Source organism: Periplaneta americana, chromosome 8 (genome assembly GCF_040183065.1).
Source record: "Periplaneta americana isolate PAMFEO1 chromosome 8, P.americana_PAMFEO1_priV1, whole genome shotgun sequence".
Lineage (NCBI taxonomy): Eukaryota > Metazoa > Arthropoda > Insecta > Blattodea > Blattidae > Periplaneta > Periplaneta americana.
Genome location: NC_091124.1, coordinates 85,753,113 through 85,777,535, shown reverse-complemented (window position 1 = coordinate 85,777,535; position 24,423 = coordinate 85,753,113). Strand labels below are relative to the sequence as shown.

The 24,423-nt window shown below is 35.2% G+C and overlaps 1 protein-coding gene and 1 long non-coding RNA gene across 4 annotated transcripts in view; both read right to left on the bottom strand.

The window, feature by feature from the left end:
- Positions 1 to 7,656: 7,656 nt before the first annotated feature.
- Positions 7,657 to 18,040, bottom strand: LOC138704846 (uncharacterized). Of its 2 annotated transcripts, none has more exons than XR_011333448.1 (3): positions 17,517 to 18,040; positions 17,038 to 17,336; positions 7,657 to 11,340 (listed from the first exon to the last, which is right to left on the bottom strand). It is a non-coding gene; the product is annotated as an uncharacterized lncRNA (long non-coding RNA). The 2 variants fall into 2 exon arrangements; XR_011333449.1 differs by lacking the exon at positions 7,657 to 11,340 and adding an exon at positions 13,706 to 15,637.
- A 4,808-nt stretch (positions 18,041 to 22,848) lies between these two features.
- Positions 22,849 to 24,423, bottom strand: part of LOC138704844 (uncharacterized) — a 40,550-nt gene continuing 38,975 nt past the window's right edge. The window contains exon 5 of one of the 2 annotated variants that reach the window (XM_069833159.1): positions 22,849 to 23,730. In XM_069833159.1, coding sequence (XP_069689260.1) covers positions 23,720 to 23,730 — 11 coding nt within the window. In that variant the 3' untranslated portion in view covers positions 22,849 to 23,719. The remainder of the gene's footprint in view (positions 23,731 to 24,423) is intronic. The other variant, XM_069833157.1, reaches the window with a different exon arrangement.

Here is a 24,423-nt window from a genome sequence, read left to right as displayed (position 1 = left end):
ATAACTGTCCTGCTACGACTGTATAACGACTGGTGTAACAAGCTGTCAAAAGTTGTTCAGCTGGCAATCTGATTACCTTACATTTATAGTTGTTCTACATTATTCTGAGAATGTATTCCTTAAAAAATAAAAATAATGTAAAAAAAGAATCTGCACTGTTCAAAAATTCTTTCTCAAAGTTCTGTTTGTATGCACACCAAGAGACGTTTCATTGTCTCACTTAGTGGTTTCCAAATGAGACGAACTGTGTAAGGTCCAGAGTCAGGACCTTGCTTATCAGACACTCTCCAACCTGAAATAATACTCACGTTACAGTGAGACCAACCTTTCTACACAAAGTATCAAAAGTAGACAGAAATGCTATCACTTGTACCAAGTAGTACACTTGAAATAAAAAGCCCCTATATTTACTACAAATACATTAAACAATATTATAATTAATTAATAAAACATATTACACACTTAAACTTCTTCCTACGACTGCTTTTGTGAACATTATATATAGGTCGAAACAACATAAAAGAAATTGAAATCCTGAAAAAGCTAGAATTCGATAAAAAAAATTCAGGCACAATATAAAGATTTTTAGGTGCCATGGCAGCCTGATTTGTCTACAGCTGGATGTGTTGTTTCCGGTGAAATGAAACTTGTAGCTTCTTTCCTAATTTGGTTTTTCTTTCACAGATCCAGAAATCTACAATGACTTGAAAATTTGTTCACATTTTTTTGCTAAGTGTATTAATGTAAGCCTATTTACATTATTACTTCTTATGTTCGTGCAACCATGGCACGAATTTATGAATGAAGAATGGCTGCAATATTTGCATGTTTTTTTTTCCCCCCATGAAGAGTCCTTCTCAACAGAATACACAACAGGCTGCTGTGAAGACCATACTGCCAAATATCCTACATCACAACCTGTCATATAAAACTGACTTTGGATTTGATGATAGTAATCACGGTCCATATTTAAAAAAAAAGCATCATCATCCACAAACAATATATAATCATTTACCCCTTTCAATGCCTGAGTCAATGTTGTGTTTCTGTATTTATAGGGGCATTTTATTTCACGTGTACCAGTACATGTTTTTTCCCTCAATATCATTAAGTCTATCAGGGTTTACTCCTAGTACGCCTGATGAATGAAGCCATAAATCTGTTTCTTCAATCTGTGACTTTATTAATGCTGAGACTTCTAACGCAGCTACTGCTTCATGCTGTTTTCCTCACTACACAGCTTTTACACCTAACATATCATAACCAATAATATTTTTAAAGACAAATGGGGGAAATCTGTCCCTCTGACAGGCTTTCAGGCTTTGAGTAAGATACCAAAGTTACTTGCAGTTAATCTATATTTTCTGAGTTCTGCACATCTAATGTTTACTGTCTGCCCCTTAGTCTCATCAGCAGAGTAGGCCTAATTCTTGCATCTGACAAGGTGCAATGTTGCTTTAAAAATGCCCCTTTATCTTTTGCACTATTGTAGTTCTCAGAAAAAATAACTTTTTCCATACATGGTGGTAGAAATGGTTCCAGGTACACAATGTTCTGAACCTAACAACCAAGTAAACCCAACCGTATGGTGATCCTCCAGTAAAGAAAATACTATCTTTTATCTCCACTGCAGGCTTTTTATTCAAAGGATTGTATTCCTTTTCTGCTGGGAACAACTGTTCAATAGTCTTAATTTCACTATCTTCCTTCTGCTTTCTCACACCAGTTGCATGACTAGTCAGTCACCGACACATTGTGATGTCCGTGTATAAGCAGTGCTGCCATACGAGGATATTGAACTGCTCAAGGACAAAAACTTACAGCACCACTGATATTACCATCTTCCATCGTCAACTATTAAAGATATCAAATTAGTAGGCCTATTCACTCTAGTAGCTAAGCATGCTAAACTAACCTCAAACATGAAGTATCAATTTACACAGTAATTTACACCAACCTGAAATTAAGTTTTATTTTTCATACTAGCTTTAACAATTTCTTTAATGATCCCATATTCTATCAAATAGTTCATCGATTTGATGTGTCCTTATTCCATTGCACTTTCGCCTTTTTTTTTTTTTTTTTTTTTTTAATGCATTCCACAAGTGACATCTGGTATAATATAAGTGTAAATAAATAGTGTCTTATTTACTTTAATTCTTTATTTCTATTTGGTGTTCACTTTTAAGCATGAGGAAAATGAAACATGTTGGCAGTTATAAACATTTACTTTCATTTTTATCTGTAATTTACAAATGTAATTATGTGACAGATGTGACAGTGGTTGAGCCTCAGGTACGAGCAGTACAAGTATAGGTAATTAGGCCTATTTCTACGAATTTTCGATACTTATCAAAATATATCTAATTTATATATAGTGTTCAAGAAGATCTTAGTTTCATGCTGATTTATTTATAAATGTAAGTTTTAAAAGTTTTAAGAACTGTGATGGACGTGACAGGTAATGTGATGGATGTGACACGTCCAAAGACCAGGCCTTGTTAAGATCATATTTGAGTTTAACATATTTGAAAAAATGACACCAAGTAAAAACGGTATTCTAAGATAATATTCAAACTTCACTGAATTAAAAATATTGTTAAAGTTGTCAGTATACAGACAAATAAGTAATTACATTAAAATGTAATTAAAATATACCAAGTCTTATTTAAAAGTCATTCAACTTAAAAAATCTCGCGCTATTCACTACAACAGGATGAGGAATAATTTTGAGCACTTCAGATTTGTTGTAGCATATGCTGTCCACAGACTGAGGCCATTTGTACACCAGTATCAACCATCACTGAAACTTTAAATTTATTTGGAGAAATGACTCTTACCACTTCACCAGGATACTTTCTTCCTTCATGTCAGAACAACCCACTATCCGTATGTTATATTTATCAACAGTTCTACACAGCTTTCCATCTAATAATATCCTGATTCCTTTGAAATGCACTTTCCAAATCATAAGACTCATTCGAAGAATGAACATCTTGGTACCTTAAACGTTTTGGCTTAATGTCTTTTTTTATATCGCACACAATCATTTCTGATGCACCTGTTCTTCCTTTCAACAAATTATGTGTGTTGTATGGTCAGAAAAAGTGGCTAGATTGTATCTTTGTACATCTGGCATGGTGGACCATTGCTCAGAGAATATTTGTTGATTTTCCAATACTGATTCTTTACTGATAAAAATAACTGAGATTCCTTTCATTTCTTTCTTTGCACAGTCAAATTAGGATGATACTGACACAAACATACATTGTGAAACATGCAGTACATATTTTGGACGAAGTTGATTAAAATAAAACTTTTCTTAGTTACGTTCCCCTGTTACATGATTCTTAATAAATTTCTAAATTATAGACATCAGCTCAAAGAATTTGAGTGACCACAAGGGTCCTGAATACAATAAACATGTACAATATAATGTGATGTGATAGCCTATATTAAAGAAGTTAATTGTTGAAGGAAAATATAAGTTGATTAATTGACATAGAGATGAGGATGTAATATTTGAAGAGAATCTTTGATAATATTTATAAGAATAGACATTACATAATCAAAAGGAATGTGAAGTTCCTTAAGATAATTCCATGTGAATTTTGTAATTGAACCTCTACTGCCAAACAGCAAACCAATGACAGACCATTGTTTAAGAGGGACATTGTACTTTTGAGAAAGATACGGCAGACAAGGTTCATATATACACTTCTTCTCAACATCAACTTCGGTGGCCTGATTTAGGTTTCTTTCGAAACGGATAGTAGGGTCAAAAACAAGAGCCCGTTTTAAGCGTCCATTGATAGCAATAATGTCTGCCCGTCTAAAAGAACCATCTGATGACACACAATGTACCTCCTCATGAATCTCCCAATTTAAAGTTTTTAACGATGTCGCCAAAGCATGTTGTACACGATGTCTAGCATTGATCAGCAGCTCGCCTTTAGGGCATTGTCCAAGCACGTGTCCAAGTGTTTCAAGCTCGCTACAGTCTGGATGATGGCAGCAGGTTGTGCTTAGAGTTCTGCCCGGTATTGTGCGAACCGCCGAAATATTGCTTGACATTTTTAAAGCATTGGTCCATTCTGAGGAAGATAGGCCCTTTCGATTGCTTACCCATAAGTTAGCTTTAGGGAGATCACTATAAACAATAACCCCTTTACCATGAGAGGTATGGTTTGTCCAAGTTTGGAATGCGTCATTTCTTAAGTGTTTACGAATTTTACGACCTGACCAGTTGATAGCATCAATAGCTGTGATATTCAATTTTGACAGAGCAGAAACTTTTTCACTTACAAGGTCCCTAACATTGTGGAGATGGGAGTCATCAACACGAAGAAGAGTATTACAGATATTTATGTGTTGTACATAAGCTTCCCAAGATGCTTTCATTAACGAAAGACCACGATATTTTTTAGGGGCGTAAAGCATTCCATCTGGGCAGTCATGAGGAAGACCTATAAGCTCTTTGCATGCTCCTCTGGTAACTTTATCTAAATCATTAAGAAATTTGGTTTTGATTTGATAGAGTGGAGCACACTGTAAGGGATAAGTAAGAGTGGGCCAGAGATATTGATTCATAATCGTGACCTTCTGATCAGGTTTTAATAAAGGGGAGAGATAGAGTTTAGAAATATTTTTACTGAATGTGGTAAAAACTGCACATTTATCAAAAACGATTTCATCATTAAAATTAATACCAAGGTATTTAATGCGGTCATTAGGATTAGAAATGGATTGAATGAGCGAACTATTAGCGGACATGACATTAAACTGGGATAGGACACCACTTTTAATCGCTATTAAATTGCACTTGCTAGGGTTAATAGCCAAACCAAAGGTAGAAAGGTTACTTTCTGCTAGACTAATCAGAGATGTAATTCCGTTTTCACTACTTGAAATCAAAGCAATGTCATCAGCAAAAGCAGCGGCAGAGAGATTGTCTAGAGTAGGATCTAATGAAAAACCATGGGTGTGCGATACTTCATTATCAGTAAGGTCCTTAGTGATACCGTCGATTGCTATGTTGAATAGAGTAGAAGAAAGTGGACTGCCCTGAGGAACACCTTTTTTTACCTCAATGGGCTTAGTTTTCCCATTAGCAATTTCAATTTGAATCTGGTTCCTTATTAATAATTCAATTATTAAATTTCGTAAGTTACAGGACATAGAATTCATAGCTAGTGATCTTTTAACATGCTCATGTCCTATGCAATCGAACGCTTTGCTTACATCAAGAAAAGCAACAAAACAATCAGACTTATTATTTTTCGCGTGCTTTAGACAACCATTAATTAATGAGATGTTAACATGGGTCCTGGTGTAGAAACGAAACCCCTTTGGTGAATGAAAGTGGAAATATAATGTTTTAGCTTAAAATTTAGTACTTTCTCAATAAGGTGTCACACTACCGAGAAGATCGTAATAGGCCGCCAGTTTTTCAAATCACTATGGTCACTTTCTTTGTAGATCAGGATAGTTCTTGCCTTCCGAAGGGGAGCAGGTACAATTCCGAAGTGAAGCATGGCTGATCCTAGCAGTGACAGAAATTTCGCTGACTTGAGATGTTTAAGAACTCGGACAGTAATTCGATCAGGTCCTAGAGCTGTATTAATCTTCATTTTGGTGAGTGCTATACTCATTTCTTTTTCTGTAATCATTATAGAATCAGAAAATTCGGATGTATCACAAGAAGGGAGAAGGTTAATCGAAGTCATATTATTGGAATGACCAAATATGTCAGTAAAATGATTTTCAACTTTATCTTTAGAAAGGGAACAAAACCGTTGTTTTTCAGTGTTCATTATTTGTCGTACTACCTTCTTTCGGTTATTGTAGAAATTATATTGCGCTAAATCATAAGAGTATCTTTCTCTGTTTTTTTTTCTTTTTGTCTTTTATTCCGCTTTTGTGGGTTGGAAGTTTCAGTATAGGTGTAGCGTTTGTTAAGTTTCCCATTACGACGAAGATTAAAATATTTGACAGCTGGGTGTTGAGGTCCAGGAAGGGAAGAAATTGATTCAACAATGAATTGGAAAGCTTCAGAAGGATCTTGATATATATTATTAGTTATAATGTGCTGTAATTTATCTTCCCATTTTTGCAAAGGCGATAAGGATGAGTTTGTAGGCGTAATATTATTATTACTATTTGTGGTAGATTGATTTTGAGTCTTGTTCGAAGAACATACATCTGGATTTAAAATATCAATAGCAGATAAATTGGTAATACTGGAATCTGAATATTTGGCAGTTATAGATTGTCTGTGTTCAGAAGGGTGTGCCTTACTTATGTGAATTTTAACAGATTTGTAATATTTACCACATAATGTACACTGCTGTTTAGACTCGTCTTGGAGCACCTGATAATTAACAGAATCAGTCATCATCCAGGAAAAGAAATCCCTTATATTCCTCTTAGTAACTATGCAGTGAAGTAAACAAACTCTTCTTCAGATCAGAACAAAATTATTCTGATTAAGATTATGCAAGTCACACATATAATCTTGCCTTACTAACATTTCTAAAGATGTATCAATCACCAATTCATATTAAAACAATATTATAAGTCTCTAATAATGCAATAATACTATAAAAAATCACTAAATATGTCAGAACAACACACAGTGAGATCCAACATCAGGCATGGCCTCCTCTGTTACAATTAAAACTTAACAATTTAAAACAACTTGTTTGTCTGCTGACTGAACACTGATGTTTCTCAGATAAAAATCATAGATTATTATTTGTTTTGTTTCTGGGCTTGCTGTATGCAGTGTCACAAATAAACATGTCACATACATCACATTGTTTTTCAAAATATAAACAATGTCAATTAAAATGCGAAAAGCACCATAAGATAGCCTCTGCCAGTAATACAATGAATCTTAAGTATTATTTTATTATCTTCAAAATAATGCATGATTTTTAGTGACGGACGTGACAGCTGAGACAACCAAACAAGAATCTAATTTAAAGTATCTAAGAAATGCATACGTGTTTTCAGATTTTTTGGAGATCTTATGAAGACACTGTCCTTCAATAATTAGGTGATTCCTTAGTAATCATGAAATAATCATGGGTAACTCAGCAATCAAAAATTCACTTGATGCAAACAAAGAAAAACTGCATTAAGGCGAAAAATAGCAAAAATATAAATCTAAAAAATATATTTTTTTGCTCTTTATGATATTTTAATACTTTATTAAGGAACTGAAGTTGTTTATAGCAGTAATTTTCCAGTTTCAAAATTTTATTCACAGTCTTATTTAGTCGTGGAATGCATGAATTTCCTTTCATCTCCAAAAAATAACACTAAAAAACAATTTCGGAATATGTATGATAAGACTTTCTTGTGTTAAATTCTAACGTACCTTGTTTACATGTTTCGACCTATTTATGGGTCATCCTCAGAACTGGTCATTGTTGGTCTTGGCGCCTCTTGTTCTGTTTCCTGTGAGGGTGCGTTCGTGTGGTATAGTGTATAGTCAAAGAGTGTGTGTTTTTTGAAACTGAGTTGTGTGTTGAGAATTTCGTTGGGGTGTGTTTTCGTGTGTCTGTATATTTAATATTATTCTAGTGTGTTTAGTTTCTGGCTTTTTGGTTGGATGTGTAATATTTCCATGTCTGTGTTGATGTCTCTGTGGGTGTGGTTAGCAATTGTGATGTGTTCTGCATATGTGGAGGTGTTTTGTAATTTTGTTATATGGCTGTGATGTGTTCTTTGTAATGTGTTAGAAATGATCTGCCTGTCTGTCCTATGTACAAGTTGTTGCAGGTGTTACATTTGAGTTTGTGTACGCCTGTGTGGTTGTATTTGTTTGTTTGTGTTGTTTGTGTGTTGAGATGTTTTTATAGAGTGTTATTTGTTCTGTATGCGATGTTGTAATTTAATTTCTTGAATGAGGTTGCAATTTTGTGTGTGTTTTTGTTTTCGTATGTTAGTGTGATGTATTTTTTGTGTTCACACATCACAGCTATAACAAAATTACAAAACACCTCCACATATGCAGAACACATCACAAATTCTAACCACACCCACAGAGACATCAACACAGACATGGAAATACTACACAGCCAATCAAAAAACCAGAAACTAAACACACTAGAACAATATGAAATATACAGACACACGAAAACATACCCCAACGAAATTCTCAACACACAACTCAATTTCAAAACACACTCTTTGACTCTATACCATACCACACGAACGCACACTCACAGGAAACAGAACAAGAGGCGCCAAAACCAACAACGACCAGTTCTGAGGATGACCATAAATAGGTCGAAACATGTAAACAAGGTATGTTAGAATTTAACACAAGAAAGTCTTATCATACATATTCCGAAGTGATACAGTATTAAAAGTTGTGTAAACAAGATGTATAAAAAACAATACTGGTACTGTGAAATTTTATTATGCTCTTTCTTGCCATTTCGTTAATAATAAATACTATGATGAATTATAAACTGCAATATTAAACCAAACCAGTAACTTTAACGTCATATATATAATGTTAATGGCGCCAAGCTTCAATATGTTTGGAAATACTTGATGATAATGAATGAATTCTGTATTAAATGGGAAAACAAACAAGTTAACCACATAGTATACAAATTACTCATAATACACTTATAATACCTGATAATTAAAACTTCATATTAATAATTGTTGCGAATCTAATAAATTGAAAAAAAAATCTATTGTAGTAATTAATGGTCAACATTGCACTTAAATGTATGCTGAACCACATGTAATGTCAGCTTTTATGGTTGCAACAGGCAAGATATGTGCTACAGTGGCTCAAAATGAAACTCGTACAGTGAAGTATCAACTAGTATTCAATGCGGTAAACAATGAATATGTTGATTCACTGAAATCAAACCTGCATTTTCTAATGCTTGCATTAATAGAGATTGTAGGCCTATATTAAAAAACACTAATTTCATAGACCAACACATTAAAAGTAAACTAAATAATGTATTCGTCTTCACAGCAATTGATGATCAAAGTGAAACTTGTACAGTACATTTATAAAGAAAATAAATACAGTACACACAAATCCCCTCATTCACACTCAAGTTTTGCTCCTGTGTAGACGTGCTTCACGCCGAGAGAGAACTGCTTGTTTAAGACTACCATGGTCGTCAAAAAGGACAGAGTTCTGTATCTGAACATGAGCCGATCTTACATCATGACCAATATGGCAATCTTTAATAACAATGTCCAGGTTACTGAAAGATTGCATTCCACAGTGGAGGAAAACAATAAAAACAAACAAAGAGAGAGCTCCAGAAAAATCTTCAGTAATAGGGATGAACGTTGGTTTCTCAAAGTGAGGGCTAATCCTAGACAGAGAGACAGACAGACACAGACAGAGACAGACAGACAGAGAGAGAGACAGATAGATAGAATAGATAAGAGGCAGGCAGGCGGGAGGGTGGGCAGGCAGGCATTTTGAATTTTGAAAAGCAGTTCTATTCATTGACGAGAGCAAGTTCAGATGGGAGTTTTATATGTGGCGCAAGCCGAATACAGAACTCGAAGAAAAATAAAGACCCTCTATGAAACACAGTGGAGAATCAGTTATGATATGAGGTTGTATGGCTGCTACTAGGGTAAGTAATTTAGAGTTCATTGAGGACGCTATGGATCAGAACATATATTAATACTTTTTAAAAAAAGAATTTGAAGCCCAGTACACAGAAACTAGGGATAAATAACGCATTCAAATTTTATCAAGGCTATGATTCGAAATATAAGGCTCTGACAGTACGCAATTGTCTTCTTTAATAATAGTTTGGGATTGCGCACACTGTGCATAGATACGGTTATACTATCTCCTGTATTGTCTTATTTAAAACTGTTCCCAAAGTGTTGGAAACCCCACCCCAGTCACCAGAAAATAATAATACGACATTTATGATCTGAACTAAAAATTAAAATACAGCAGCACTCCATAACAAAACAAGACTTGAAAAAAGCCATATTAGAAGAATGGTTGAAGATTCTTCCATCTCATTGTGACAATTTGGTAAAATTTGTTCCAAGAATATTGCAAGAAGTTATGAATAAGGTGAATGTTATTTATGTCCCGCCCACTATAGGAGACATAGGCCAGTTTTACACTAATCCTAAACATCTTGACGGGATAATAAAAATCTAAACTAACCTAAGTGCGTCGGTGTGTATTCCAAAATCGGCGGAAGTTGCCCAATGCTCCTTTAACCAATATTCGTTCAGTGGGCGGTGGATACTCTATACAAATCACACAAAGTTCTTATGGTACCTGTTGCGTCATTATGCTCTGTTTACGTATATACTTTTGTGCGAGATCGTGCGTATTTGCCTGGTTTCCGCACAAAACCAATCTGCGGTAAGTCTAAAATTCCACATTCAGAATTCCCAACCTAACACACATAACAATTTCCCTCTTCTTACAGCTTAAGTGACATATTGATTTTTCTGCTTTAGGCTTTTAACATAGCCTATTATTTTTAGAGATATAATTATAAATTGGAAACTTACCACTGCAATTTCATCTAAATTGCACTGTTAATTATTGTTTTTAAATATTTGCAAAAATTTAGTAAACTCTACAACTCCACTAAAGTTACTGCATTCTTGATGCAAGTAACATTAAGGAAGCCGTGAAAAAATCAACAAGATTCCAGATGCCGATGTTATTACTGCAATATGTTATATAAATAATATTGTTAAAATATTAAAATGAAAAATAAATCATTACATAACCTTACCGTTTGTTTTAAGTTCGCATTTATAGACTAGGGGAAAAAAAAGACAGATGTATATCACGGCCTGCTGGAGTATAGCAAACACAGAAAACATTTTAAACCAACAATGTTGAAGATAGATATTTTTGTTTTCCAAATTTGCCGTCATTGAACAGAAACCAAGATGGAGATTTCATTGCAACTAATTAAAAATTCCTCTTTCAGGTATGTAATAAACGATCTTTGCACAAAATAATGTACGATACACGAGCGGTATGTTTTCTTTCAATTCTCGGAAATTGAAAAAGCTCAACTACGTTTCGCTTTTTCAAACTTTTCCTCGAACATGAAAACTACAACATACCGCTCTTGTAACGCATATTACTATTAACTACGTACCAGCATTTATTACAAGTCCAATATATTTAAAAGTTTTCTTTACCTTCTGCAAGGCATGCCTGTTTTGTCCTCTCATGTACCGGTACTCCACAATTTCTTCTCAAACCAAATAAATCGAACACCATAAAAATTATATCCACTTTCTTCTGATGTAGACTTTTCACTTTCATCTTCTAACAGACAGTTCTGACGTAGCCTAGAAAAAGAAATTCGTATTGAATACTGATAGAATAAAAAAGTCTTTCTTTACTCTAAGAGCGTATTCCGAATCTCACAGGTGAGCAATCCGATGTCATCACGGTGTTCCGAATTCCACCGATGACGTCATTGATGCTCCACCGGTGTCGCACCGGTGCCATCAGCTTGCAGAGGTGGTGGCAGTCTCCATCAGCCGCCATCAGTGAATCTGATTGGTTCTTGTTTAGGGCGGGAATTAGCAGACAAATGACATCATGCACTGTTTGTGTCATGGCGGTGTGTTCTGCTTTATTTCTGCTGTATTGTTTGTAATGAGCACAACGTAAAAACAATATGTTAATGGCTTATGAGCGAACATGTCAACAGACCAGTTATTACTACCGGTTCAAGAAATAAGTTGTTTATAATCTCTTTTCTTTGAACGAGATGGCAGTACGGAAATTTCGCAAAATTTTGCTAGCTCAGCACAGATAACCACTTACACAGTCGCCATGACAGCCATTGATCCTTCCAGCAGTTTTGTTCCTATTCCGCTGCAGCGTGACGTCATTGTTGTCCACCGGTCTGGTGAGATTCGGAATACGCTGTAAGATAGAATAAGTGCGCTACATTGATTGTCAGCTGTTTCCCAGAACGGCTGGGCATGGCATCACGGTGTTCCGAATTCCATCGATGGCGTCATTGATGCTCCACAGGTGTCGCACCGGTGCCATCAACTTGCAGATGTGGTGGCAGTCTCCATCAGCCGCCATCAGTGAATCTGATTGGTTCTTGTATAGGGCGGGAATTAGCAGACGAATAACATCGTGCACTGTTGTGTCATGGCGGTGTGTTCTACTGTATTGTTTGTAATGAGCACAACATAAAAACAATATGTTAATGGCTTATGAACGAATATGTCAAAGGACCAGTTATTACTACCGGTTCAAGAAATAAATTGTTTATGCTATCTTTTCTTTGAACGAGATGGCAGTACGAAAATTTCGCAAAATTTTCCTAGCGTAGCACAGACAACAACTCTGAGGGCCAGATGCATCAACATCCGTTAGGAATTAACAGTCATTAACTGTTGACTTAATGCCTGTTAAGTGCGTTTTGTGCTGCACCAACAGTTAACGAACATTAAAATAGGCTTAACAGCCGTAAACTTTAACAGCTCACTATTGACCCATTAAATAGTTAACGGTCGTAAATTCTACAAATAAAATGGCGGCCTGGCAAGATTATTTTGAAGATGAATTGTTCTATTTGCAGTACCTAGATCAGATAGAACGTGTTCCACGGAGGATTTCTATGGACAGAGATGATTCATTCCATTCTCTAAGTGAAATGAAGTTTCAAGAAAGATTCCGACTTAGCAAAAACTCAGTGTTGCACATTGTAGAAGAGCTAAATGACAGGTTAGAATTTCCTACAGACAGAAATTTTCCCGTATCAACAATGAATCGCGTCTTAACAACATTAAGGTTTTATGCTACAGGCGCATTTAATATATTAATTGGTGATTCTTTATGCATGCACAAGACAACAGTGCTAAGAATAGTGCATCAAATGTCTGCTGCAATAGCTTCTATGAGTCATCGATACATAAGATTTCCTGCTACTCGTGGTCAGCAAAGGGCCGTGATGGATGGCTTTTACCGATTACATCGATTCCCAGGTGTATTAGGTGCTATTGATTGCACACATGTAAGAATCAAGTCTCCTGGTGGAAATTTTGCAGAAACTTTCAGAAATAGGAAGGGATACTTTTCCATCAATTGCCAGACAATTAGTGACCACAATTTGCTGATTCACGATATTGTGGCCCGATGGCCTGGTTCAGTGCATGACAGCACAATTTTCAGGAACTCTACAATAAGAGCTAAATTACACAATAGAGAAATAGTTGATGGGTACCTATTAGGGGACTCAGGTTATCCATGCCAATCTTACCTGCTCACTCCTCTGCTCAACCCGCAAACCCGTGCTGAACAAGCTTATAATATGTCACATATTTGCACCAGGAATACAGTTGAGAGACAGTACGGAGTCTGGAAAAGACGTTTTCCTGTACTCTCAATTGGTTTACGATGCAGTGTACAGAAAGCCCTCACTATCATTGTGGCCTCAGCCGTTCTCCATAATATTGCCATATCTTGAGAGACAATGACCCACCTGAAGATGTCGAAGTAGCAAGGCTGCTGCACGACTTAAGAAATCAGAGAGGCCCTGACATAGAAGACGAACCCTTGCTCAGGGATCATGTAATATACAGGAATGACGACACAGGCAGAGTTGTCCAACAGGCACTTATTAATCGTCACTTTAATTAAAGTAAGTATCAATAAGTATCAATGCAAATTTACAAAGTGATAGGTTAGCTGAACAATGTATTTATTTCACTATTATGCAAACAAATGAAGACAATTTATACATTTAATTATGTCAACACATAAAGAAACAATACAGTATTACTTTTTTACAGAAATAAATTTTGAAATAGGTATATACAATAATCGATTAACAATACAAGAGAATTGCAGAGTTGGGGAGTAATGCCATTACTAGTAACAGTTACTTTTTCGAACTAATGTTCGGTAACCACGTTATTATTTACTTTAAAGTAACTGTAAGCCTTAGGGTGAGGTGCTGGCCTTTGGGCCCTTCTGTATGAAAAAAACACTTCTATCGGTAATGAAGTAATCAAAATATCATTACTATTTTAGTTAGGCCTACTTCTAATATATTTTGTTGCAAAATCTCAGACAGTGTAATACTGATGTTAATAATAATAATAATAATAATAATAATAATAATAATAATAATAATAATAATAATAATAATAATAATAATCATAATGTGAAAAAAATTATTTCTATCATTTCAACAACGAGTACATTATTAACGTGTTTTCTCGCTTGTCCTAGGCCAGCACATATCTACTCTCATTGTGGCGATTATATTTACCATCCCTCGGTCGTGTTCTGAATGCTTGTCTTTGTTATGTCAGCTGTGCAACAATACTGTCTCCTATGAAATAGATTTAAATAACTGCGCATATCCTAAAATATGTCTCAGAAGTCCGAATTATAAATGCATGAATACTGCATTCATTTCTTGCCAATTAGATTTCATTTACATGGTTTTAATTTGAAAATTGTATTCCCAACAATGAGTACACTTCAGTCACGTGACTTGAGAATAATACCTGATTTCCGATGTTACATTCATTTCAAATTCTTTCGGATGTGTAGCATATTATGGTCTTTCAATTAAAATACAGTCTGAATGGAAAAAACATGTTGACAGGATGTCCTCCAACCGCTTCCCAAAACTGATCTTACACTATACTCCAAGAGGACGAAGGAACTTGGGAAGACTGAAAAAGCGCTGGATTGAAACCGCAAGAGACCCCTAGATCTAATGCGTAAAATAGTTATGATGATGATAATTATAATGTTTTATATACACTTTAATTTGATATTTACTTTGTGAGAGACACTTCTTAGATATTTTTTGAAAGGTATACTTAACTACGTAATAACAATGTAGAGTCTTCTTTTTCTACATACAGTACTCAGTTTATAGGCACCCATTATTTCCTTTCAGATAAAACACATTCTAGGGTTGAGGAAGGTATTATAACACAATCATATGAGCTGTTCAGAACAGAAGTGGTGTAAGTCAAAAATGGGTAATGAGGGTTAAAGTAAACATTCTGTAAAATACAGCGCAAAGTAGCAATTCATATTTAATTTATTAAGACTATTAGTAGTCAGTGGATAGCACGAAGGACATATTAATTGCTACTTTGCGCTGTATTTTACAGAATTTTTACTTTAAGCCTCATTACACCACTTCTGCTCTGAACGGCTCATATATTCTTATGTCTTTAAAAAGTGTACAAGTAACTGTGCATTGATAGCTTTAACTGTAACTTAACCCTGAAAATGTTATATTAATGGCAAAAGGAAAAAGACAAACTATAAATGTTCAGATTTTCAGAAACAAACTAAAATGTAATGAACTTTAAACTCATTTTACAGGATATCATTTCTATTTTTCTAAAATTTCCATTTCTCCTTCAAAACTTGCATTTTCAGTTCTTTTATTTCCATAATCTTTAAATGTTCCTTCCTTCTTGCTTCCAGCTCTTCATCTAGGACCTGAACTCACTTAAAGCATGCATCGTTTATGGCAGTGTGTGAAGATGACGATGGTGTGTCAACTTGCGGTTTTGGCAGTCTCCTGTTTTGCCATTTTTCAGATGACTTAGACTGTGTACTACACACATTTTCATTTGTTCCCTTGTCCTGGAAATTATGATATTTTTAAGTTTTAGCAATGACGTCCTTAAGATTTTGTTCCAGGAGTGGCAAAATATTTTGTTTTATAAATCTTAACTACAGGCCTATATGAAATTCTTTGTTATCAGATTAGACAAATATCCCATTTTGAACAGAAATGTGAAATGTCTGTCTGGTTTGTTCTTTCATGAACACTACCACTTTAGTTATAAATAAATACATAGTAAGGTAGATTTATCTCATGAGAATGATATAATATAATCTTCAATGTACTGTACATTATATTTATATATATATATATATTAATATACCCTATGTAGGCTATTCAATGAATGCTACATTGTCTTCATTATTATTATATTATTGCTTTTCTAGCAAGAGTAGCTAATTACTAGTTTCATTCCGAGAGGAGGCTGAAAGGCAATTCCGTTCTAAATTCAGCCTGTGAGGTAAATTTGAAATGGAAATTTCTTTACTATAGCGTTACCACTTCAAGGTACAAACGTATTTATATTCTTGGGTCCTAAGACGAGTCATATATATATATTGTAAAGAAAACAAAATTAACTGTCGACTCAAATTTAACACACAAAATAAGGGTCGAAAGTTGTTGTAAAGGTGGAGTCCAGCAGACAGACACGGGCTGGCAGAATCTCTCCATCGAGATGGAAGGTGTAGGGGGCAGTGAGGGGTAGCACATACGTTTCATTTCCGTGCGTTTCCTTATTGATGACAGAGAAAAAGTGGGTTTTCGTAACATCGAATCGGTGAAGGTTAGGTTAGGTTAATTTAGGCTTTTTCTATGCCTTGCATATGCTCACGGTTGTCTAAGAATGTGCCCTTTGTTCCAAGACATAGCAAAGGCCTACACTAACCTACCCTGAAACTGATTCAACCTTACGTAAACTCGCCTTTTCTCTGTGGATCAGTAAGGAAACGCACAGAAATGGATATGCTGCCCTTGCCTGTCACCTATCCCTTCTATCTCGCTCGAGCGATCATGCCTGCCTGCACCTCTCCGCCGGCCAACACTTTCACAGCAACTTTCGACTCTTATTTTCTGTGTGAAATTGGCGTCGGCACTCATTTTTTTTTTTTTTCGTATATGAACGTATGACTCGACTAGAACCCAAGGATGTACATACATTAGTACCTTGACGTGGTAACGCTATAGTAAAGAATTGCCTTGAAAGGTTTTATGGAATATTATTTTGCACATAAACGTCAAGAAAATTGATTGTTATTTTACAGTGATAATTTTTTTCCTGGAACTCAATAGGTTTACGGGGAGTGCCTCGAGTCTGATAGCCCCCTCGCTTGAGAATACACCACTGTTGAGTGTAGGCTAATTCAAAACATGTTAAATAAATGATCTACTTATTTTAATAGGACTTTTTATTACTTACATCTGACAGCTGGTCAATGTTCATTACTGGCACGTCATCATTAAACAAAACATCTTGAGCCAGAACAGCAGAATCATGATGCAATGTATCACTGTCAAACTCATTAGGCAGTGGTGTTGCGGAAGGACCAAGCATGGCAATAATTTTGTTTGATGTTGGCCTATCTTCAATTGTAGGAGTATAAGAGCCAACACCAGTTTTCCTGTTTTCCATCTTGTCATCTGCCAATTCCTTTTTCACTTTCCTCTTCGTATTTTCAAAACATGTTTTTAATTTCTCTGCTGTTCTTTGTGTTGTTCCTATAAATTACAACAAAAAAATGAATACTTTCTGAAATCGCAGCGAAAATTGAGAGTAAATAAGCTATATCTATATATATATATATATATATATATATATATATATATATATATATATATATATATATATACACATATAAAATTAATAACTGAAGTTAATTAATTTTAATGTAAAATTACCTGGATTCGAATTAAATTCCTCCTCAATCCTTTGCCATGCCCAAGTTTTCCTTATTACGCGTGTTAGCAATATCTTTATGTCGCTCTATTATATCTACCAGAAGATCTATTTCAGACGCAGAGAAGTTTGATGTCCGCTCACGCTTCTTCATCGGCTCCATGTTTCGTTCTTCCCTCACTGATTAAAGTAAAATCGTTGCTTATGAGTAAAACGTCCGAAGTTCCCGCTCAACAAAGACAACAGGAATCGATAACAAAAGACAGTCAGTAAACAACTGGCGCGTTCAGTTTCATACCTAGAGCAGAACAGTTGACTGCTCACTTCTATAATGCTCTCATTACCAACTGCCAGCAAACGCCTTTTAAGTAACGCCGATTAATGTTGGTGCACCTCATTTGCAAATATAACGACAGTAAAAGTTTACGACCGTTACGTAATGGCTAAAAATAACAGATGTTGATGCACCCGCCCATGAGAAGATTAACTTGTACAGTCGCCATGACAGCCATCGATCCTTCCAATTCCGAAACTCACCGGACCGGTGGACAACAATGACGTCACGCTGCAGCGGAATAGGAACAAAACTGCTGGAAGGATCGATGCTGTCATGGCGCCTGTATAAATTGTATAAGTACTTCATCATGATCACGATAGCGCTGGCGGCGGTGCGAGTGCCAGTTTTTTTTTACACTATTTGTGTAGACTTACGCTTTCCTAAATTGGTTTACTGCTAGATGCACGATTATTTGCGTCCAGTAAATCGTATTTCCCTACTCCACGTAGCCTATCTAAATTGTAATTGTTTCGTTTTCCTAGATATTTATGTTTTCCTTCTTGTGAATCCTCATATTGATCTTCAATCTTTTACGTACATTCCGCTTTCTACACTCTTTGATCAGTCAAGTAGAGCAGCTGTTTGTGACGACCCCAACCTTCCCCACGACCTACTCTTTTCATTCCCTCTTTTTCTCACTTGAAGACGAAGATAGTATTAATCTTCGAAACATTAATTCATTTAAAATTTAACAATAGAAAGATGTCCAATCTACAACTCTTCTTTACAACGTAAAATTATTTCTTCTTTCTTATAGATAAAAAAAAATGGGCCTATTTTCAATAAAAAAAAATGGGCCTATTTTCAAGTCTTGCAGTGCGCGTCTCATTTACAAAACCGCCAGGATGAAACGATCCGAAGGGGGAAGAGACGCTGTGAGGGCTACGCACCTTGTAGCTTCAGAAACCATTATAGATCCGAGATCGTGTAGTCCGGATTTATGTGAAGCAGGCTTCACACATCCCATATGTCGGTTCTCAAAAACCAAGTCTTTATCTCAATTACTAGATTATTTAGCTTTAGCAGTGATGGATTGGTAATGAGACGAGGCCGAGGATTCTTCATGTGATTACCTAGAAATCTACTCATATTTACGACAAAAATATGCAAAAATGAAAAAGTTTGCCACACAAATCCTGTTTTCGCATATGAAACAGCATATTAAATAGCCCACCAAGGACAATTTTTATTCTATAATAAAGGTTGTGTCTTCAGAATCTTTTACTCCAAATCTTGCAAAGCTGGTTGCAAACGAGCTACTATGTCGAGTATGGGCCATTCCATCGAATCAACACAAAAAGGTGGACTTTTCAACCCGACCACCTCAGATTTTTATTAAATTTGGTGGGATGGTAAAGAACCTTAAGTTAATTACCGGTATGTAAAATTTTAGCCCTCAATAATGCACGATATCCATACAGCAATTCTGTCAATATGAGAAAAAATGTAAAAATGTTGCACACTATGTCAACAAAAATAATTCATAACTTCTCTTCTAATTGAGGAAGAATCTTAAACTTGGGCTTATTTTAAAGCTATCGAATCATACTTTTCAATAAAAATAGGTTTGCATCGAAGTATCGAATTCTTTATTGAATGGTCACATGAATCACATTTTAACATTGAATATCTAAAAATGCGGGGCACAAATTATTTCGCGAAATATATATGTTATAGAGGTAAGAGCATTCTCCCCTTGGTGTAAGTTTCATTTTGGGAACGTTTCAGGAATATCATTAAAAAAAATATATCAATATCTTGGTTTGTAGCATTTAAACCCATCTTACACCAATACTGCATGCGTGCGAGTTTGTACTTGTCTGATTATTATCTGCGTCGTCGATCTGTCAGACCATCATGAGTGGCAGTTTATACAGTCTTCAAGTTATACAAAACGTGCGATCTGTTTCAAGTGCAGTTTCGTTTTTTTTTAGAATGTGGTAGTTTTGTGCGATGTAATGGAGTCTCGTTTTAAGTTATATGTTTGCTGCAATCCCTTCGAGAAATCAGGGCATTGTAATTAAAGGAAAAATTTAAGAAGTGTTATATAGTGGATGCTTAATGTATTTCCTGATTTAAAACAGGAACAAAAGGTGTGCGCTATGTGTCGCAAAGAAATAAAAAAAATATAATATGATGCTATTACGCAGAATCCTCAGAATGACTCTAGTAATGAAGAATACGTCGGTTCTACAGCAAATGTAAGTTCATTAAATACAAGTCTTTTTGACCAAGGTGTGTTCCTTATTAAACAAAAAAGGCTACAACAAGAGAAATATAAGAGACAGAAATTCGAAAATATTGAAAGTCTTAAAAGATAAGTCTTCGATATTAAAGACGCCGAGGAACCAGGACCTTCATCAAGTCCTGATTCTGAAATTTTGTCTCAGTTGCAGGAAAATTTTCAAAATTCAGGTAAAAGTGAGAAAATCACCATTTTAACACTACTACCTAAAAGCTGGAGCGTAAATAATATATAAAAAAAAGTTTCTTTCAGCTTCGAATACATTAATTCGGAAAGCCAAAGTCCAGGCAAAGGAAAAGGGAATTTTGTGTTCACCAAATCCGGAACCTGGAAAACCTTTGCCCACGGCTGTTGCCAGTAAAATTAAATAATTCTGTTGTTCTGACGAGATTAGCAGAATGATGCCTGGTAAGAAATATTTGTTATGATTAAAGAGTCAGGGAGTAAATCACATGGGCAGAAATGAATTATATGCAGCGTTTAAAAATTCTAACCCTGAAATGAAGGTAATATTCTCCAAATTTTCAGCTCTTAGACCAAGAAATTGTATTCTAGCTGGAGTTAGTGGGACTATACTGTCTGTGTTTGTGTCCTCATCAGAATGTAAAACTCATACCGGAAGCAATTTATTAAAGTTTCAGGTCTACGTGGATTTCTAGAAAATTTTTCTTTATACCTTCCAACTTATCAACATTTCTTGGCTACTATGATGTGCAATCCTCCTCATATAAACTGCTTGTTCAGGAAATGTACAGAATGTCCTGAACCATTCAAAATAAGAGAGGATTTAGAGAAATGTTTCGAATAAAACTTCAGTGAATCAGTGACCTACAAGCAGTGGATGACGACTGACTGATCAACGCTTTAGACCATAGTGAAATCCAAAGACAAATTTTTCGACTGTCTCTTGGAGAAACTTGGTGATTTATTGACTCACTCATTTATACCACCTGAACAAAGTAAGTTTCTACGTGATATGAAATCATTTCTACAGCCATGTTGTGTTATGCAACTTCGCTGAAAACTATTATTTCGCAATCCAAGATGAAATTCAGTCATACCACAGGACTAATGTGCAGACAACCATTCATACTTTCGTAATATATTATAACGAATCGTCATCCGATACAGTCTCTATTAAAATCTGGTAATAATTTCACACTGCCCGAAACATGACACTACAGCTGTACATCTGTTTCAAAAATATCTAATGGAGTCATTAAAACAAACATCTGCAATTCACCACAAAAATTACGTATTTCTCCGATGAATTCTCTGCTCACTATAAAAATAGGAAAAAAATGTCTGAACCTCACATTACATGAAGAAGATTTTGCATTTCCAACAGAATTGCATTATTTTTGCATATCACATGGCAAAAGAGCATGCAACGTTTTAGGTGGGACACTTAAAAGGTTTGCGGCTTGTGCTAGTTTGCAGAGACCATCCGATAAACAAATAACTACACCTAGGGAATTGTACGACCGGACAAGGGATCATCTCCCAAACATTAATACCGTTTATGTGACTGAAAAAAGCTATACTGAAGAGGAAAAAATGCTTGCTCTTCGATTTGCAAAATCCACCGCAGTGCCTGGAACACAAGTTTCATACAGTCCTGCTGTTTAGGATGGGTATTATACTTGCTAAGCAGTTTTAAAATGCAGCTGAAACAACGAAGCATTCTGTCTGGAAAGATGATCAGGCTATTTCATCTCAGCAATGAAAGGTAAGCATTTCTTACAGAATTTCAGGTTTAACTAAATCCATGTGACAATAATTTATTTGAGGTAATAATTAAAAAAATTCGAATTATGTACTACATGTTAAATTACATAGCGACATTCAAGAATATGATCAAATATAATTAAAGACAACGAATGTGTGGAACATTATTATTGCGACTTATACTGTTAGCTTACGCTTGCAGTGACATAACAATTTTTATCTTTGTAACCTATGATGATTCCAAGTTGAAACTTATCAGTTCATTATATCACAAATTGAGGCGTACTATATATTTTTTTGCTTAAAATAGAACCCCCGCATTTTTAAATATGAATATATGAAAATTGTATCATCATGTTTTTCTAGTGTAATTGAATATATGCAGAAAACAATATAAGCAATAAAAACTATCACATATTAAGAATGTATCACTCAATTTTTGTAAATTTATCTGGAGACGTTGTTGAGATATATAATTTTAATTGAAGCGGCGTGCTTAAAAAAATATGATTTTTCTTCATGTTTGAAACGCCACTGACAGAAAACAAAAAGCATAGGACATATGAAACTCGGCAGTTTTAGTTAGCGCGGCAGGTAAAACAAACCCTCAAATTTTTAAAGAAATCTGAGTCGGTCGGGTTGAGCGCCTTGGTGATTTGATCTGGAATGACCCGTATCTGATAAAAAAAAAATCATAAAATATTACCTGCTGTTCAATAAGGTTTCTCGTTGAAATATTGTATTTTCATAAACATTCTTTTTAGGTTTCGTTCTGTTGCATACTGAACTATTTTTCCAACTTAATTATATTTATTCATTGTTTTTTCAAACTTGTATTTCCATTAAAATTGTTATTAATGTATTTTCAGCTGTCAAGTGTCTGGCAGAAAATCATAAAATATTACCTACTTTCAAAATACCTTATTACCTCCTATTCAGTAATGCTTCTGGTTGAAATATTATATTTTTGTAAACTTTCTTTTCTGGTTTTGTTTTGTTATATATTGAAATATTTTGTACTGTATTCAATAAATTTTATTTTCACAACTCATTTTTATCGGACTTTTATTCCCATTAAAATTGTTGTTAATGCATTTTCAGCTGTAAGTATGAATCAGCAAAGCAACAATTCAGCAACAAAAAAAATGTGCACAATAATTGCAAGTTTTATAGGTTAAGTATGGCCCACAAGAGATGAAATGATACAGCAAATGGTCCGTAACCCAAATGAGTGTTACACACCTGATCTATGAGAACTCTCAGCATGGTGATAAGCACTGAGGTCTCCCACTAAGAGAAATGGGACAGGACGTTTAGCAATAATGAATGACTTGAGATCTTGTTCTGTGAATGGCATATTATCAGCAGGTAACTATATACAGGTAAGTGTAAAACAGATTGCTGGTAGTTTTATTTTTACAAATATGGAGAAGTAAGGTTCATAAATATTCATAACAGTGGAATGGGAACTGTGTCTAACAAGGATAACACATCTGCCATTAGCTCTGACACATGCAAGATGGTAGTAGCAGTGTACTACGAATCCCTGAACAGTCAGAGAACGTTCAAGATCGAGGTGCCTTGCCTGAAGATAGACTGCAGGTTACTCGTAACAGACAACTTCTTAATTTTTGTACAGCCATTCAGTTTTTATTGTTCTTTTTATAGACTGTGGATGGCAATTCACTTTCAATACATTCTCTTGCTCGGGAATTGTATCTGTTTTCTGATCAGGATATGTAATGTCGAACCTTCTTGTTAGGTTAGCTGTGTCTGTGGCTACAGTGCTGGCCTTCCATCAAGGAGGCTGAAGTTCGATTCCCAATCGAGTTTGGGTGGAATTTGAGGTAGATAAAACAGATGTTGTAGAGGGTTTCCCTCATTTCTTCCTCATGTCAGCTATCATCTGTAATAGTAAAAATAAGCTGGGGTGATTTCTGAAGGTAGTACAGGTTTCCAATGATTAACACTGTTCATCCCAAAATTGTAGAGATATTCATATTTCAAAAGAGAATTGTTTTTTCAAAAGTTTATCCATTAGAATAGAAAGTAAAAAAAATCTTTGAGAAATTAAACATTTTACCTCTACCTTGTATTTATTTACATTCTGGAAACTGTGTTGTTTATACATAAATATGAAATCATTCAAAATAAAATAAGCACAGTGTCCACATGAAACCTTTACAACTTCAGATGTAAATAAATTATTGAGACACGATATCTGGATGCAGAATGCAGTTTCCTGCATGTTAATCAGAAACTGGGAATTTTGTTGGATTGTTGAAATGCGTTTTTTGGTTGCAGATGTGAATTTTCGTGAAATCTGACAGTGAAGGATATGTAGACAGCTCAGAAAATGACACAATGTGTATCCTGGTTTATAGAGACAGGATCAGATACATAGCTGCAATGTCACATCCAGACCCAATATGGAAGAGAGCTGTTGTCAGGCCAACAATCCGAGAATGGCATCGAAAATTTATGGAGAGTGGGAGCGTGCTGTGGTAAAAGGGCAGTGGGCAGCGAAGCACAAGTGTGGAGCTCATTGAACATGTGCAAGGTGCATTTGTCCAAAGGAATCCTTCCTCTGCATCAATTC